Below are 17,097 nucleotides of genomic sequence, written 5' to 3'. Positions count from 1 at the left end.
GTTATTATTATCGATAAGGTAGTAGTTTATCAGGCGCCTTTCGAGTGAAAACTATATCTTTCTCTCTCTTTTCCGAATGGTACCGGCTTTAAATGCCAATAAACACCTTTAAGGTTAAAATAAATATAAAAAGAATTTTTTACACAATGTTAATTATAATGGAAAACCTAAGCATTTAATATTTTCTCAATGTTACATTCGAATAAATATAAAAAAACCCTAAATCGTATATTTATTCCTCCATATCGTTCTTTCTTTTTAAAAGTTTAAAAACAATGTTTAATGCTCATGATTTATTGCTACCATTACAAAATTTATGCCGCCATTTTATGTCTACCTTTAATTTTTTATTTGTTTTTCTTTTTGGTGCTAAATTCCTTTTTTTTTTTCGAAACAAATTTCATAAACCTTTTATTAGAATTAAATATAATTGGATTAAATAAGAGAGAGAGAAAAAAAAAAAATTTTTAACGGTTTTATTGGTGTCGAGAGGGAGGAGAGGGGAAATGGGAAATTTAAAAAATTTTTACTCTATAATAATTGTTTTCTTATTATTATTATTATTATTTAAATATGTTTTACGTAATATTTGCCACGTGTGCAGGTGTAATTAGGGGGGGGAGGGGGAAAAATTTAACTAACAATTAAAAAAAATTATGAGGAAAAGTTTTGTAAAGCCGAACTAATTAAAGAAAGAAGATTTTTCATAAGAAATTTCATAACATAACCCGTTTCTTTGAAATTATAAAAGTTGTAACGAATTCTTAAAAATTTACACTGTAATTATTACACACACTAATTGTTTATCAAAGTTAATTTTCAAAAAAAAAGAAAAAAATACAATGTACGAAAATAATAATAATAATTGTCTACTTTGTAAATTTTTACGATAATACGAACGTGGCCCACAACAACCCAAAGGGTCGTCATAAATACAAAAAAAAAAAACCGTTGCTGGAAGGCTATATAATCGACCACACTACAAAATAAAGACTTCAGGAAATTGGTAAAGTAATAAATACTCGTAGTATGGCATGTAAAACAAAAAAAAAAACCTTTCTGTCAAAAACGAAAAAAAAAAAAAAAGAAATTTAGTTCTTTTGGCTCGAGTGACGTACGTTCTAGATCGATTTCCGCCACGTAATAAATGATGATGGACCACAAAAAAGGAACTAAAAAACAAAAAAAAAAGTTCACCTTTGGGGCCCTAAAAAGGGTTTTTTTTATAAAGATTGATTTATAATCGGGGCAGTCGTGCAAGCTTCTGCCGAGTATATTTAAAAAATACACGAATGGGGCCCCTTGAGGGACTTTTATCGCGTGCTTTCTTATATTTTAAAAAAAAATAAAATTCATTGTTAAACCCGTTAAGTCTCTCTCTCTCTCTCTCTTTCTTTTATTATATTTTTCTAAATAAAAGGAAATAATTGTTTTCGGTAAAAAAAAAAAAAAGCCCTTAAATTACGCGATATAAAAAAAAAAAAACGTATTGTATTTTTCAACCGATGGGTGATCAATAGATCGATCGATCAATCAATCAATCAATCAATCAATAAATATTCATTTTTAAATCTTAATTTGATTTCAAAATTATTATTATTATTATTATTATTATATTCGTTAAATTTACATAATTGACCTTCTTAACATGTTTAACCCGAGAACAAAAGAAAATTTCTATTGACGTTTTTCTTTTTTTTTTTAAATAAATTGTGCTCGTGCCATTAATAAGGATTGACGAGATTTAGTGTGATTAATCAATAAATAATATTTTTTTTGTTTTGTTTTTCCCTTTAACAAGATATTTATTTTTTTTTTATTTGAGATTGAATTACACTAAAAACTCACTAAAGATCAATCCATCCCTCTTTTGAAAACGATACACGGAGACGTTATTATTATTATTATTATTACCTCGAGGGTAAAATTGTCAAAAATTTGATGGCAGCATTTTCATTCAAAAAAAAAAAAAAATGAGCCGACTATTTGAATTGGTTGCCATCTCGAATTTATTGTCAATTTTAATTTTTTTTAAATTTAAAATGAAATGAATCTTTGTTTTTTTTTTCAGGTAGGTTTATATATAAATATCGAAATAATAATAATAAACAGAAGTGAACCTTAAAAAAAAAAAAAAAAATTAGGTAATTTAACTAATATATCGGCCATTTAGATAATATTTAATTGTACTTATAAACAGTAAATCAGGTAGTACGAATGGAAAACGCATTTTAAACCATCTGTTACCATCTTGTTTTTTTTTTCTCTCTCTCTCTCTCTCTCTCTCTCTTATTTATATATATATAAATTTGAAATTTTAAATTATTAAAATCGTTCGGCATAAGAATACAACATGGAAGAAAATTTTTAGTTACTTTAGTAAAACTGCAGAAGAAAAATTAAAAACATAACTCGAGGGATTTTCTTTTTTAATATCATTTAACCTTTGACACATTTTTTACTCCATAAAATTCAATTAGTTTTTTTTTTTAAATATTTGCCCCGAAAATATTATTTTGATTCCTTACAAAAAAAAAAAAAAAAAAAAAAATGATTTTCTTTAGGGAATTTAATGATTGCATGACAAAAAAAGAACGTGCGGATCAACCCCCATTGGCGGCAACCCTTGTTTGGACTCATCTTTTGTGATTTATGTCAAATAACCGAATCGCGTGTACGTATTTTTGTTATTATTATTATTATTATTAGATAGCAACCTTATCCCGTCACCATTTCTTTAAAAAAAAAAAAAATCTCTCATTTACACTTATCCTAATGATTGTAATTTATAATTGTGAATTAGAAAAGCGTGACCCAAGATAAAAAAAAAAAAATACCGATCATCATCATCATCATCATCATCATCACAAAAAAAAAAAAATTCGTGCAAAAAAGTTTCCGAAAAAATAAAATAATAATTTTTGATTGATTTTTTTTTTTTTTTTACTTACTTATTATGGAGACGGTCCTTTAAAACGGGTGGGTGGGAGGTTGAATGAATTCAGGTGTAGTATCCAGCGGTGCGAACCTGTCCTCTGACCTTTTTTTTTTTTTGAGAGAGAGAAATCTACCGCAAAGGAATCATTTTTCCTCTTAGTTTTTCAATACCCTGTTGGTATCATATACCTTTTGAAATTGATGAATGTACTTTTCTGATTTTCTATTAATTACACCGTGCTAAATAAATCATTTTTTTGCCAAAAAAATTTGATTTTAATTTCCGCTAGTTTGAGGAAGAAGCCTTATTAAACCTGAAAAAAAAAAAAAGAAAAAAAAAATGTTATTTTATAATTTATAAAACCCTAAAGCGGGGTGGGGGGTTGTTTCTTTTATTTTATGTTTATATTTATTTAAAGACATTTTATAAATTCCCATGAGTTTATTTATTGTCTTTTTTTACAAAAAAAAAAAAAAAAATTTCACACATAAATTCAATATAAAATTAAGGATGAAATCGTTTAAAAAAAATAAATTTTATATAATTTTTTTTTCTAAAACAAAAATTCAACCGTTAAAAAAATAATAATAATAATAATAATTTTAAAATATCGATCGTATCATAATTAACGTATAAAATTTACAAAAAGTAATTGAGAAAATTTTTTTTTTTTTTTAAAAAAAAGGAAGAAGGAGGACTGAATGAGATCGTTTGTACAACAACTTCCGCTCCCAGATTTTGTTCTGTCACACCCTCTCCCCCGGTGCCTCGGGCTATTTTTTTTTTTTTTTTTTTTCGTTTGACCTGACGCAAGTCAAGAAATCATGTTTCTAATTAGAACATGATGAAGGTTCACACGTTATTATTATTATTATTATTATTATTATCAAGGTCAAGAAAATGTGAGTCAACTCTTTCATTCATATATATTTTATTCCCACGAAGCTCAATTAAGCTCGAATTTATTTGGATATATATGTATACCTGAAATTTTCCTTTGATTTTTCCACATAGTGTGAGACCCAATATAATAATAAAATCTCATCTTTAAAAAAGGAAAAGGCTAATGTCCGAATTAAATGCCATCTTGTTGTTTATTTTTTTTTTAATAGTTTTCCCACGTGAAGAAAATTTATATTACATTCTGACATTACACTAATTTAATAATAATAATAATAATAATAATAATTTTTTTTTTTACAACACACAATGCGAGGAATCAATGAGAAAATTATTATAGGTAAAATAAAATAAAAAGGTTAAATAATTAATTTTCTTATTTTTTCCTGTAAATTAAAACGAACAAAAAAAATTTATTAATATTTACATATATTTAAAAAATTAAAAAAAAATGTAACAAATAATTATAATACAAAAAAAAAAAAAAAATGAAAGGTTTAAGAAATACAGATACAAAAAAAAAGAAAAGAAAAGAAATTTTTTTTTTTTTTTTTATTGTAACAAATCACATAATGCACTTATATAAGTTTGCGCCATTTGTAATGTTTCATATTTTGACAATTGTCTGTCGCTACCTAAAGATGGAAGATGAGTTCTCAATCTATCAAAAGCTTTATTTAAATTTTCCATTCTTCTTCTTTCTCTAGCATTGGCAGCCAATCTTCTTTTCTTTAATATCGATGGACTTATGAGTTTTTGCGAATTTTTTTTTCTTCCTGATTTTTTAAAAAATTCTTCGTCGTATTCATCGGCAAATTCCCTTTCTTCTTCGCCGTAACTATTCGTGCTGCTGTTTGTATTTTCATCATCGAATTCATAAAACTTCCCTTCATTTTTTTTTTCTCTACCTTTATTTTTTTTTATTTTACGCTGTCTTGTTCTCACGTAATTATCAACTATTAATTTATCCTTAGCCTCCGTTTCGTTAAAAATTGTATTTTTCGTTACGGCTGTCGAATAATTTTCAAATTTTCTTTGATTATGTTTTGCGTATTGAAAAACATCATCGAAAATTAAAGATTCGGACGAACGTAAAACTCCATAATGTCTGCTGTCGTTCCCGCTGTTGCTCAAATTTTTACGTGTAAATTCTTGTTCGGTGCTAAAATCAGAATTTGGACTTATCGAACGAAAACTTTCCGATGATGATGATGATAAATGACATTGATCCGGAGAACTTTCCAAATATTTATAATTCATTTGTTGATCGAAATTTTTTATCGTTTGCGATGCATTTTGCGGAGAATGTGTTTGATAAAAACTATATAACGGACTTCTTGGAGAAGATGGTTCTAAACATTCACTGCTCAAATTCATAACAGTTCTTAATCCGTGAAAAATTTCAGTTGCAACCGCCATTAGTTATCACAAAAAAAAAAAAAAAAAAAAAACTTTGTCGAACATTAACGGTTACGTAACAAAAAAAAAGTACCCGGTATCGATAAAATTTTACGAAACAAAAACCCAAACTCAACAATACCAGCCAACACTCACGCCAATGAGCTCCCGAATCAGGAATACGTTTGACTACCTGAAAAACCTTTGGTTCTTTTATGCGAGTTCGAGCTATCATTTTTTTTTTTTTTTTAATGGGGATGATTTTTTTAGTGGGGGGAGAAATTTCGGTTTTTTTTTAAATTAAGCAAAAAAAAAAAATATATATAATTTTTTCTTTTTTTTGAATGAATTCTTCTTCTTCTTCTTCTTCTTCTTCTTCTTATTATTATTATTATTATTATTATTATTATTATTATTATTATTATTATTATTATTAATTACTTTTGTTTAAAAAATATTTACGAGAAAAATAATAATAATTTTTTTTAAAAACTTTATACCGATTTAGAAAAAAAAAACAATATAAATTTTAATGTGACATTTTATACATTTAAATAAATAAATAAATAAGGTATGCAATAAAATAAAAAAAGAAAAGTTTTTCCCAATTAGTTTTCATAAACCTGACGACAAATTATTTGCACAAAACTAAAAATTTACATAGGTTGTAATTTTTATTTCGACAAATAATTGTTTAAAATAAAATAAAATAAAAAATGATTTTTATCGTTAAGTTTAAATAATTGACAAGTGAAGCCTTTTGTTTTTGTTAAGTTATGGACCAGTAAAATTTTATTTAAAAAAAAATTTTCTATTTGTTGATAACATCACAAAGAATTGAAAAAAGTGTTGTAAGTCGCACGTGAAACCTTTTTATTTGTTTTTGTTACCCTTAACTGTCATCGATTGTAGTCTGGATCGCAAATATTTTTTTTTTTTTGGTAGCCAATAAATGTTAAAAAAACGTTTTGTAGTCCACAAAAAAAAGAATTCAACGGTTTGTTTTTACACCAGGGGGTAAAATAAAAAAAAAAATCATTTGAAAATGTGACATTTGTCAGGTGAATCTTTCAACAGCATCTTAACTAGTAAATTACCTTTTTTTTTTTATGCACCATTGTAAGAATTAAAATTACTTTTTATATATTTTTTCTAACATTTTTTTGTTCACCCTAATACTATAATTAAAAGGTTTTTGTTTTGTTTGTTAATCTAAAAAAAAACACTATTCTCAAAATAATTTTAATGATTATGTTAATTATAACTGATTAGATTTTTTATAAATAAATAAGGCAAAACCAATGTAAAACTAAAAATGAATCAATAAAAGAAAAAGAAAAATTAATGAAATTAATAAGATAGAAAAGTATAATAAAAGTAAAAAAAGAGAGAGAGACACACACACACACACTAAACAATAAAATTATAAAACGGAAATGTCATTTTAAATTTTAATAAAAAATTATTATTATTATTATTATTAGATATACCTGTTTGAAAAAGATGGAGTCAATAAGAGTGCAACAAAAAGAATAATTAAACAAAAGAGAGTAAAATGATGGCTTTCCTTTAGAATCAATCTCAAAGAACATAAATAAAATGAAAGAGTCTGAGAACGGTAATTACCTGTGTCTGCAAAGGACAATAGAAGCGTCGTGGCGGAAGAAAAAAAAAATCAAATGTAGTAATATTTGTTATTTTTTTGTTTAAAAAAAAAAAAAAATTTGTAATACAATTAACTGGCACGCAAGAGGCTTGCAGGAATGAGTATAAATATACCTATTCATGAATTGACTAATAGCAGATTAGATTTCAATATTGCCAGAAAATATATATATTCCCTAAAGGGATGAAATTAAAACCTTTTGTCGTTTTAACAAAAAAAAAAAAAATTTACCCAAAAAATATAATAAAATCTAAATTTTACTTATTAATTTTCACAAAAAACCTTTTTTTTTTAAATATAACAATAATGTTTTTAATGATACATCGCGAATCGTTCATTTTCAATTTTACATAATCTCATATAATTTATTTAATTGTAATTTTAATAAAAAATTTCATATTTGACAGTAAAAATTCTTAAAACCGCCATAGAACACCGTAGTCAAAATATAATTATTTAAAAATTTAACGTTTATCATCAATTTAAATCGCTAATTACAATTACATCTTTCTTTTTTAATACGATATAACATTTTTGAATTAATATATTCACAAAATAATCGTTAAAATAATTAAAATTAATTAAAAACTTACATTTTCAGTAATCCAGATAAGAAAATGTTTCAACTCACTCCACCGCTTTCTTGCATTGTTTTATGACGTCGAACGATCTTGGCTGAGGGCGCGCATTTGGTAAACAATGATATATACATAGCAAAATGAGAGCCAAATATGCGAATAAGTTTTTGGATTTCTACCATCGTATTTTACTATGTAGTTAATATTGTATCATTGAATTGTATACAAGTGGGTACTGTTCTTTTTACAACGACGGATATCGTTAAAAAGTGTTGGAGTGAAAGTGACAAAGCTTTACTTAGAGCCAGATACATAATGCAAGGTGGGTTGTTGTTTACTTTTATTATTATTATTATTATTATTATTATTATTCTTTAAATTATCAATTACTATTATTACAATTATTAAACATATTTGACTCAATAAACAATATTTATTTTCCATATTTCAAAAACTAATTTAAAACTTGAGTATGTAAACATAATACAATTTAAATTAATTTAATGCATTAACTGCATCCAGTTATCTAATTTTTTTTTTTAAACAGAGCCTAAATTATTTCTTGTGAGCATGGCTATTTTCAGCATGTATAATATTTCAGTTTACAGTCAAGTTTTGATTTCAATAAAGTTCCTACAGATTTAATTCATTTATTCCAAAAACATTCTTTTTAGCATGTGTTAGACATTCAATGTACTCTTTTTTTTTTTCTGATCATGGTGTCATACAGAATATTTGAATAAGTAGACATTTTATTAATAACGTACATTACATTAATTACTTTGTAAAAGTTTTAAAAAGAATATATTTTTAATAAAAAATTTTTTTTACTCACCGTTATTGAATTTCCAGATGTACTTCCCGATCCGGATTGCATTGATTTCAGTAAACCAGATGCTGTTGTCACTCTCTTAGATTATTTTAAATCTTGTTATGAAGTCATCAGTGTTTCTACTTATGGAAAAATACAAAATTTGATGCTTTTAGCTTTGTCAGATGCTCTCGGAGGATATTTAAGAAGCTACGCATTGCCTCTAACAAAAAAAGCCTATTACACAGGTGATATAGATTTTTCCTACTTGAATATTTTCCTTATATCTCAGTTATAACCAAAAAAAATTTTTTTTTTTTCAGGGCAAGTCAAGTATTCAGACGCAAAAAAATTATTTCGACTTTATGACGACATAAGATATTTTTTAAAAACTAATGGGTTCGGTTGGGCAAAACCTCAAAAATTTATTAAAAATAAATTTAATGCGAAACCGTTAGTTTTTGGAGATACAGAAGACGAATCATCATCTTGTGATCAGTTATATACCATTGGTAAACTTGAAACCATTTATTATTCCTCACCTCCTCCCTCTTCCCCCCTTCCCCCCACCCCATTCCTTCCTTTCTTTTTAACGTAAAAATTTATTTATTTTTATTTTAAAGTAAAAAAAAGCGAAACGACTAATTTTCACGTCGTCAATGTAACAAATGGTAGTCATGAAGAAGATGTTAAAAAAAAAAAACTTAAATTATTTCGTTTGAAAAATTTATATAAAAAAAAAGATAGTGTAAATTTACATTCAAATCATTTTAATGATGAAGTTCAAAGGATAAACGATGATTTTTTTCTAAAACAAAATTTTAAAAGAGAAAAAAAAAAAATTTACAAGACGAAAAAAAGAAAAGTCAAAAGTTTAAATAATGATAATAATAATAATAATATAACTATGAGATGTAAAAAAGATGTGGATTGTAAACAATTAAAAATAAACTCAGGTATAGAAAAATTTCCCTTGATTGTTATTATTATTTTGTGTTTTTGTTAAATAAAATTATTATATATTTATGTACACATGTTAGAAGTACCAAAAGAGGTGAGCAATAAGATGGTTATTCCACTTCCTGTTTTGGAAAATTGCAGAACTCTTCATACCATCGCAATACCATTTAAAACTAGACCCCTAAGAAATATTCAAGATCGAGAATCTGCATTTATTTTAGAACGTTATTATATTGCAGTAATAAAATGTCTAATGAGTAAAGAATCTGCTTCGAAAGATATAAAAAGTTTTAATTCGGCTTTTTATTCTTGGATGAACGATCACGTAAGTGAAAAATTCAACGGGACGGGGGGAGGGGGGAAACGTGCAAAATTTTATTATTAATTTTTTGTTAAACAGGTTTTTTCTCATTTGTATGATGAGCAATGGTATCCTGCTTTCGGTGGGATTTACCGAATCCTTGCCACGATAAAAAAATTAGGAAGTGAACCTCCGATAAAAGAAGTTGCTTCTCACGATATAAGATATATTTTTTGGAAAGGACTAGAATTTGAAAATGATGACAAGAAAAGTAAATCCTCAGGTATACACATTCCCCTGAAATTTTTTAAAAATATCTATTCAAATAATTCTATTCCGTTTAAATAATTTTTTGTTGACAATTTTCCCTTCCTACAGGAAAAGATAAAATTCGTGACGTTGGAGAAAATGAAGAAGAATTTTATGATAATAAACCAAATTATTTTTTCGCAGGAGTTTTTATATTAATAGCCATTTGGTCTTGCGTATTTTTTTTATTAATTTATTATTGTATTGTCAACAAAAAGAAAAAACCCGTTTGCGTACCTAAAAAAGTTGAAAAAAAAAAACCTGATAATTTAAATTTTGAATTTTTAATTAAGTGAGTATTGTTTTAAAAAAAAACCATCGAACAAATTTTTCTGCCTAAAACATATTTGATAAATTTGAATTTTTTAGATTTTTTAAAAATCCTGAACCAGTACCTGAAAAAGATGATATAAAATTCAATTCAGTCGATGAATTATCAATATTAAGCGATAAAGGTTTTTTCGATTTTGGAAGTAATAGTTTGACTTCAGTGAAAAATTTTTTTGCTACTACATATAAAAATACTAAAAATAAAAATTTATTTAAAAAAGATAAAGAATTATCATTATTCAGGTAATTATTAACAATTCCTTCCCCCCCGCACGCACACAACACACACTCCTCATAATAATAATAATAATATGTTTTAGCGGTGATAAAAAGAAATTGATAAAAGGTGGCGGACAGGGAGATTATCCTTCAGTTATTAGTTTCAACGTTAATCCTCTACCAAAAACAAAAACGAGTTCAGTTTTAGAACCCGTATGGAAATTACATAATAATTCATTTAACAAAACTAAAAAAATCACTACTACTAATACTAAACAGACCCCGGAAAAAATAGATTCGAAAAAATCAAAATTTTTTTTCGGATTATCGAGTAGTAAAGAAGGGAAAAATGAATTGAAAACTCTTTGGATGAAACCATCGAATAAAGAAGGTAAAGGGAAAAAAAATAAAAATGAAAATCAACGTGAAAAATTACAGGATCGTAGAACTGGAGAAGGAAACGTTAAACGACTGGAATCTGATTTAAAAAAAGGTTAATTGTAACTATAACGTTTAACATCTGGAAAAACAAAAAAAAAAAAAATTTAAATTTAATTTTTTTTTTTTTCAGATAAAAAAAAACCGGAAGGAACAATTCAAAAACGTTTTTCATTATTTCGTCACGGTGACAAAACAAATTCTTACGTCACAACAACAAATACGTCATCGCAATCTCAGGTATTTACACACCCAAAAAAATTTTTTAAACTTATTTAAATTTGTTTTAAATTTAAATTTTCACATTTTTTTTTTTAGATCCAAGAAGAAATAAATTCTGAAACGATAAAATTTTTACAAAGAGCCATGAACAATTGCAAAGACATTAAACGACTTTCGACCGAGGTAAGTAAAAACAAATTTTTTTTTTCTCGATATCATTTCCCATTTTCCTAATAAAAAAAATTATTTTAATTTTTAGAAATCGACAGAAGAATCAGACAGTGAAAAAGATGCATCTTATTCTAGTGACACGGATGATACAACGGACACAACTGATGAGGAAATAAGCGTTAAACAAAAATAAAAATAAAAAAAAAAAGTTTTAAATTTTTTTTCCTCGCTCTTTTTCCAGTATTAAATTAAACACGCGCACACACGCACACAAGAGTGATAATATATCATTTTAAATATTATTTATTAAGTTTTTTTTTTTATTGATATCTCCCCTCCCCTCCCCCCCCCCCGATCTCAGTTGTTACCTTTGCGTATAAATAAAAAATTTGTAAAATTAAACAATTAAATTGATCAATTATAAATAAATAAATTTAATATAAAAATTATTGATTTTAATTTAATTCATTCATACATATATAAATTGAAACTTTTAATTCTTTTTACAAAAAAAAAATAATAATAATAATATATATATATAAAAAAATCGTTTTCGAATTATAGATTTATATTATAAATATATATTTATGTATATATATTTAAAACGAATACAAAAAATTGAATTAATTAAACAATTCACACATTTATTTAAACGCGCACTTAAATTATTTACAACATGAATATGTGTTTAAAGTAATATAAAAAATACTTGGCGTATTTATATTTTTTTTTTCCTTTTTATTTAACACAACCTTCACTTTAGTTTTAGTTTTTTTTGTTGTATAGAATAATTTATTTAAAATATCTGTCAATAGATTTACAAAGGCAAAACGCAAGGAAAATTCCTAATAGTTGTACGAGTCCAAGACCAATACCGACAGCGATGGCAATGTTGGCGTGATCTAATAATAAATTTATAAATGTTTTATAGCAACCCTGAAATATAAGCGGGGAGGAAAAAGAGCATTAATACGAAATTAATTAATTTATTTTCTGATATGAAATAAAAAATCAATTTCAAAATACCGTCATGTAATAAGAATTGGCTTCGGATGGCCTATAAGGACACCTGGGGTCTTTTGGTGTTAATTTATTAACGTCGTTTTTATCACCAACGAGTACGCAACAAGATTCTGGCACCGTCTTATTTCCTTCCGTACGAAATTTTGAACTTTCAAAATCGTGAAAGTTGTCAACTCCACAACATTTTAACTGAAATTTTTTTTCCCCTTACGTGAATTAAAACATTTAGGAGGTGTTGGAAAAAAAAAAAAATAATAAAGAGACTGTTTTTGTTCGTACCTGAACCATCATTTGATTCCAAAAGAGCGTCACTCCGTCACCCTTTTCCGTTGTTGTGTAATATTTTGTTATTGTCGATTTGAAAACCTCCCTTACTTTTTCCTCTGCTTTATCTCTGTAACCGAGAACTAACCCTCCAGCAGTCAATTCTACGACTAGAATAATAATAAGTGCGATGCCGTACTGAAATCAAAATCAATTTTTTTATTATATATATATATATATATATATATATATATATATATATATATATATTTAAAAAAATCCATTATTTCGCATCGTTCGCACGTGCACGCACACGCACACACACACCTTGAGTAATAATATAATAAAAATTTAACAAGCCAAAATTCATTATCATTTGTTATTAACTTAAATATAATTTTGGTTAAACACATTTATTTATTTATTTATTTATATATATTTATGTACAAAGGTCACGATTTCGCTTTCACTGACGCTCCATTTTTTTTCTTTTTATTATTATTTTTATTATTAGTATTTTTTTTTTTTGAAAAATTATTTTTATTACATTTTTTTACATTCTTGACACGACGATTACGTTTATTATTATTATTATTAATGTTACTAATATTATTTTTATTATTATTTTTATTATTAATTTTAAGTTTTTTCGATTTTTTAACCCGAATTTTTTTCTCGCTTATCATTATTTTCCTATTCTTTTCATTTTCAAAGTAATTGGTATAAGCTTCGAGAGGTTGCAATCGGAAACGACCTCCTTCCTTTCTGATTTCACCGAAAACGATACACCTGTTGAGAGCCCTTTCCACAAATGGTTTTATCATTCCCGTTTTTAAACCTAATCTTTTTGAAACCGTTTTTAATATTTCCTGAGAGGTTGGGCCGATTTTTTTTTTTAAATTTTTCAACGTCCATATTATGTACTCGCTTTTTATTTTGGTCATAATTTATTAATTTAAAAAATTATTTTTTTTTTTGTTATTATTTTAAAAATTAGATAACCGCCCCGAATAAAACAAAATTATTGTTTTTTTTTTTTTTTTTTCCCAGCAGACGATCAATGTTTTTTTTTTTTTTTTTTTTTTTCCCCCACCCATTCCTTTCACAATTTTGTTCTTCTTACGTCAAATATAAATAAAAAAGGACAACGTGAAAAACATCTTTAAAAAAAAATTACCGCTTGTCGCCCTTGTTTTATTTATTCATTTAAATATTTTATTATTTTTATTATTATTATTATTTTTTTAGCATTGAATTTTATAAAAACTTGTTTCGAGTCAACCTTACGGTATTCGATTCATTACGCAAATTTACAAAAAAACAACAACAAAACATTATCATTTAAATTTATACGAAACGTTTTACGGTTAAAATTGAACGAGCGTCGCTCATTATGACACAATGACTTAAAAAAAAAAAAAATTTCTTTTAATTGGGATTCCCCCCGTTGCAATCATCAATTTGACTTTTCTTTCCTTTTTAATATAATAAAACTTAAATTAATAATATTATAAATGGTACTCACGCATGAGAGAAGGCATCTGGATTCTTTAATAGCTCCACAATATCCCAAAAAACTTATAATGAATATGAATGCACCGGATGCAATGAGCATATACGCCACTTGATGTATTACATTCGGCTGAGTAAATTGTGATAACTAAAAAAAAATTTTTTTTTTTTTTTTTGAAATTTTAAATTTTAATCATCATTCAAAACAATTAAATAATAGCGATAATAATAATAATAATTTAAATATATGTCACAAATGCGAATTCATTTAAAATTTTCCAATATAAATCACCTGAATAGGAAAAACACGAGTTTAATAATTAGGTTTTCCTAACGGAAATCGTTCACCTAAATAACTACTTCCGCTGTCAATCATCTTGTTTCATTATCTATCGTATGGAAGACATTTTTTTCTCTTAATGAAAAATCATTGAAAAAAATACTTTTCAAACAGTTTAAATTTAAATTTAAAAACTTTTTAACGAATGTTACAAGCAGCAAAACAACATTTTATTTAAACAAAACATTATCAGGAAAACATGAATATTTAACAAACGCTTTGTGGATATATTGACACACGTGAACGAACAATTATTAAATAATTTTTTTTTTCAATCCCTATACACATTGTATATATTATTAAAACCATTAGACGGATAAAATCTTTGACCTGTAATAAACTCTTACTTGAAATATAATAATTTTTTACTGTAAATGTCGTTTTAATAATATTATTATCATTATTATTACGATTGGATTGTGATATGTATGTAATTATATTTATATTAAAATTAATAATAATAATAAAATGTAGAACAGAGATTGACAGCAGCAAAGAAAGAATTGGAAGAAAAAAAAAACTTGCCACACACACACACAACGTAAAACGGTTCATTATCATCATCATCATCATCATTATTATTATGTATCATAAATGAACAAATGACTATTCGACAATAATATAATACGATGGTAACCTAATATTCAATCAATGACAATGAGAAAAAAAAAAAAAAAATTCATTTTATTCGTCGTTTTAACGTCCATGCGTCAAAATATTATAATAAATAATAATTTGGAAAATTTTTTCAAAAATTAAAAAATCGATTTCATTCATTTAAAGAAAAAAAAAACATAATAATAATAATAATAATACTAATTATTTTTCAAAAATATATATGTGTAAAAAGAAAAGTTGAATGCGATTGTTTGTAGGCAAAGGAAAGCAAGAGTAAAGGATACGATTAATTAATATGAATGTGGTAGATTTTTATTTCGGTAATAAACCATTCCCGCCGCATTTGTTAAAAATTTCATACACGGAATATTAATAATAATAATTATTATTATTATTATTACAATTGAGATTGTAATGAAACGTTGTAAAAATTTAAGTATATTAACAATAACTTACCCCGTCAACTACATCCGTGCTTTCGATTATTTTTGTTGCTTCGATAAATGATGATTTATCAGCAGCTATCCATATTCCAATACTTAAAACTACACTTCCAGCAATCTGATTGATATAAAAAAAAAAAAAAAAAAAAACATAAAAAATACATTAAAATAAATAAAACAATAAATTTTAATTATAAAAAAAAAAAAAAAAAAACCAGGTCAAACTTACAAAAAAAACAAAATTGAACAAACACAATAAGTATTTGGCGCAACAAGCTCCACAGTCTACAGACATGGTACTACTACTAGGAGCCTCTCGAAAATCACATAAAAATTAACATCTGTAAATAATAATAATAATAATAATAATAATGTAAAAAAAAAATTTTCACTAAAGAAATTTTCAATGATGGAATAAAAAAAGAAAAAATTCATCATTTAAACAGGCACTCTTTTTGTTTTGTTTTTCTTTAGGAATTACAAAAAACAAAACAAAACAAACAATTTGAACACAAACATAAAACAGTGTTATGAAAACATAAAAACAAAAATTGTGAAATGTGAAAAAAAAAAAAAAATTTTTTTTTTTTATAAATATTTATTTAAATCTGGATTAATTAATTTCATAACTTTATTTATTAACTACGTTTCATAACTTTTATGCACACACACACATGTTATTTGTCACATTTTTATAACTTAACAACAATAAAAACATATTAAATAAAATAATAATAATAATAATAAAATAATAATAATTGATAGATAATATAAGTAGGTAGTACTTTGTGTAAATGAATGAGTTCGAACACGAACCTAAAGCCAAAAATACGCGCGTTTCACCAATACCTGTACAAAAAAAAAATTTTTACTTTTTTTTTAAAACGGTCCAAACACAAATTGTTTTTATATTTCCATTCCTTTCTACTAAGAAAAATTTATAAAGCCAAAGAAGTGAATGAACTTTTCATGCATAAAATACCTTATTTAACAGGATATTAGGTTTGTTCCAAGACGAGAAATAACGATGAAAGTAAAAAAAAAAAATTTTATTATATACACTTGAACTTCTTCTGAATTGTAAAAAAAAATTATTGTTTTTCAAACGTTACGAAATAATTTTCTCTTTTTTTTTTTTTTTTTTTTTTTGGGTAAATTACAAGTTGGATTTACTTAATAATAATAATAATAATAATAATAATAATACCGTATGAACCTATGAAAAAAAGGAAGTTTTATTAATGAGTGACTGTACAATATGCGATTAAGAAATCAAATACCTAACAGGATTGCAATGTATTCTTGTGACAAACAGATCGTGTAAAGAAAAAAAAATTACCTAATGTATTTATGAAACCTAGGTACAAAACGATAAACGTAATTATAATAATAATAATTAAAATTAAATTAAATTGATAATTAAATTATTTAATGTTTAATTAAGCAGAACACGAACAACAATTTTATTTTATTTTATTATTAGTTATAAATGAAAAATTTTTTTTAAATTGACCTCTACCTTTAAAAACGACTTTTTTCTCAGTTTAAATAATTATTAACGATTATTTCTTCTTTCATATAAAAACCAAGGACGATAAATTCGATTAATATAAACTATAACGGAGAATAAATATCAGAGAAACCAATAATCTTATT

General features: G+C 25.3%; 3 protein-coding genes across 3 annotated transcripts; 1 reads left to right on the top strand and 2 right to left on the bottom strand.

Annotated features, from left to right (window-relative positions):
* Positions 1 to 4,390: 4,390 nt before the first annotated feature.
* Positions 4,391 to 5,257, bottom strand: Phum_PHUM332980 (protein twist, putative; the record flags this gene model as incomplete). The annotated part of the gene is made up of 2 exons (XM_002427564.1): positions 4,391 to 4,725; positions 4,747 to 5,257. 2 exons carry the CDS (start codon positions 5,255 to 5,257, stop codon positions 4,391 to 4,393), a joined length of 846 nt encoding a protein of 281 aa, XP_002427609.1.
* A 2,376-nt stretch (positions 5,258 to 7,633) lies between these two features.
* Phum_PHUM332970 (uncharacterized protein) lies at positions 7,634 to 10,908 on the top strand (the record flags this gene model as incomplete). Its single annotated transcript, XM_002427563.1, has 7 exons — positions 7,634 to 7,802; positions 8,333 to 8,539; positions 8,615 to 8,803; positions 9,332 to 9,576; positions 9,652 to 9,835; positions 9,931 to 10,030; positions 10,512 to 10,908. The coding sequence occupies 7 exons, from the start codon at positions 7,634 to 7,636 to the stop codon at positions 10,906 to 10,908; spliced, it is 1,491 nt and encodes a 496-aa protein (XP_002427608.1).
* Positions 10,909 to 12,033: 1,125 nt separating this feature from the next.
* Positions 12,034 to 15,736, bottom strand: Phum_PHUM332960 (tetraspanin-18, putative; the record flags this gene model as incomplete). The annotated part of the gene is made up of 6 exons (XM_002427562.1): positions 12,034 to 12,177; positions 12,268 to 12,453; positions 12,544 to 12,726; positions 14,054 to 14,188; positions 15,467 to 15,559; positions 15,671 to 15,736. 6 exons carry the CDS (start codon positions 15,734 to 15,736, stop codon positions 12,034 to 12,036), a joined length of 807 nt encoding a protein of 268 aa, XP_002427607.1.
* Between the last annotated feature and the right edge of the window lie 1,361 nt (positions 15,737 to 17,097).

Source organism: Pediculus humanus, genomic scaffold (assembly GCF_000006295.1).
Source record: "Pediculus humanus corporis 1103172107737 genomic scaffold, whole genome shotgun sequence".
Taxonomy (NCBI): Eukaryota; Metazoa; Arthropoda; class Insecta; order Psocodea; family Pediculidae; genus Pediculus; species Pediculus humanus.
This window is presented reverse-complemented; position numbering and strand designations above follow the sequence as displayed.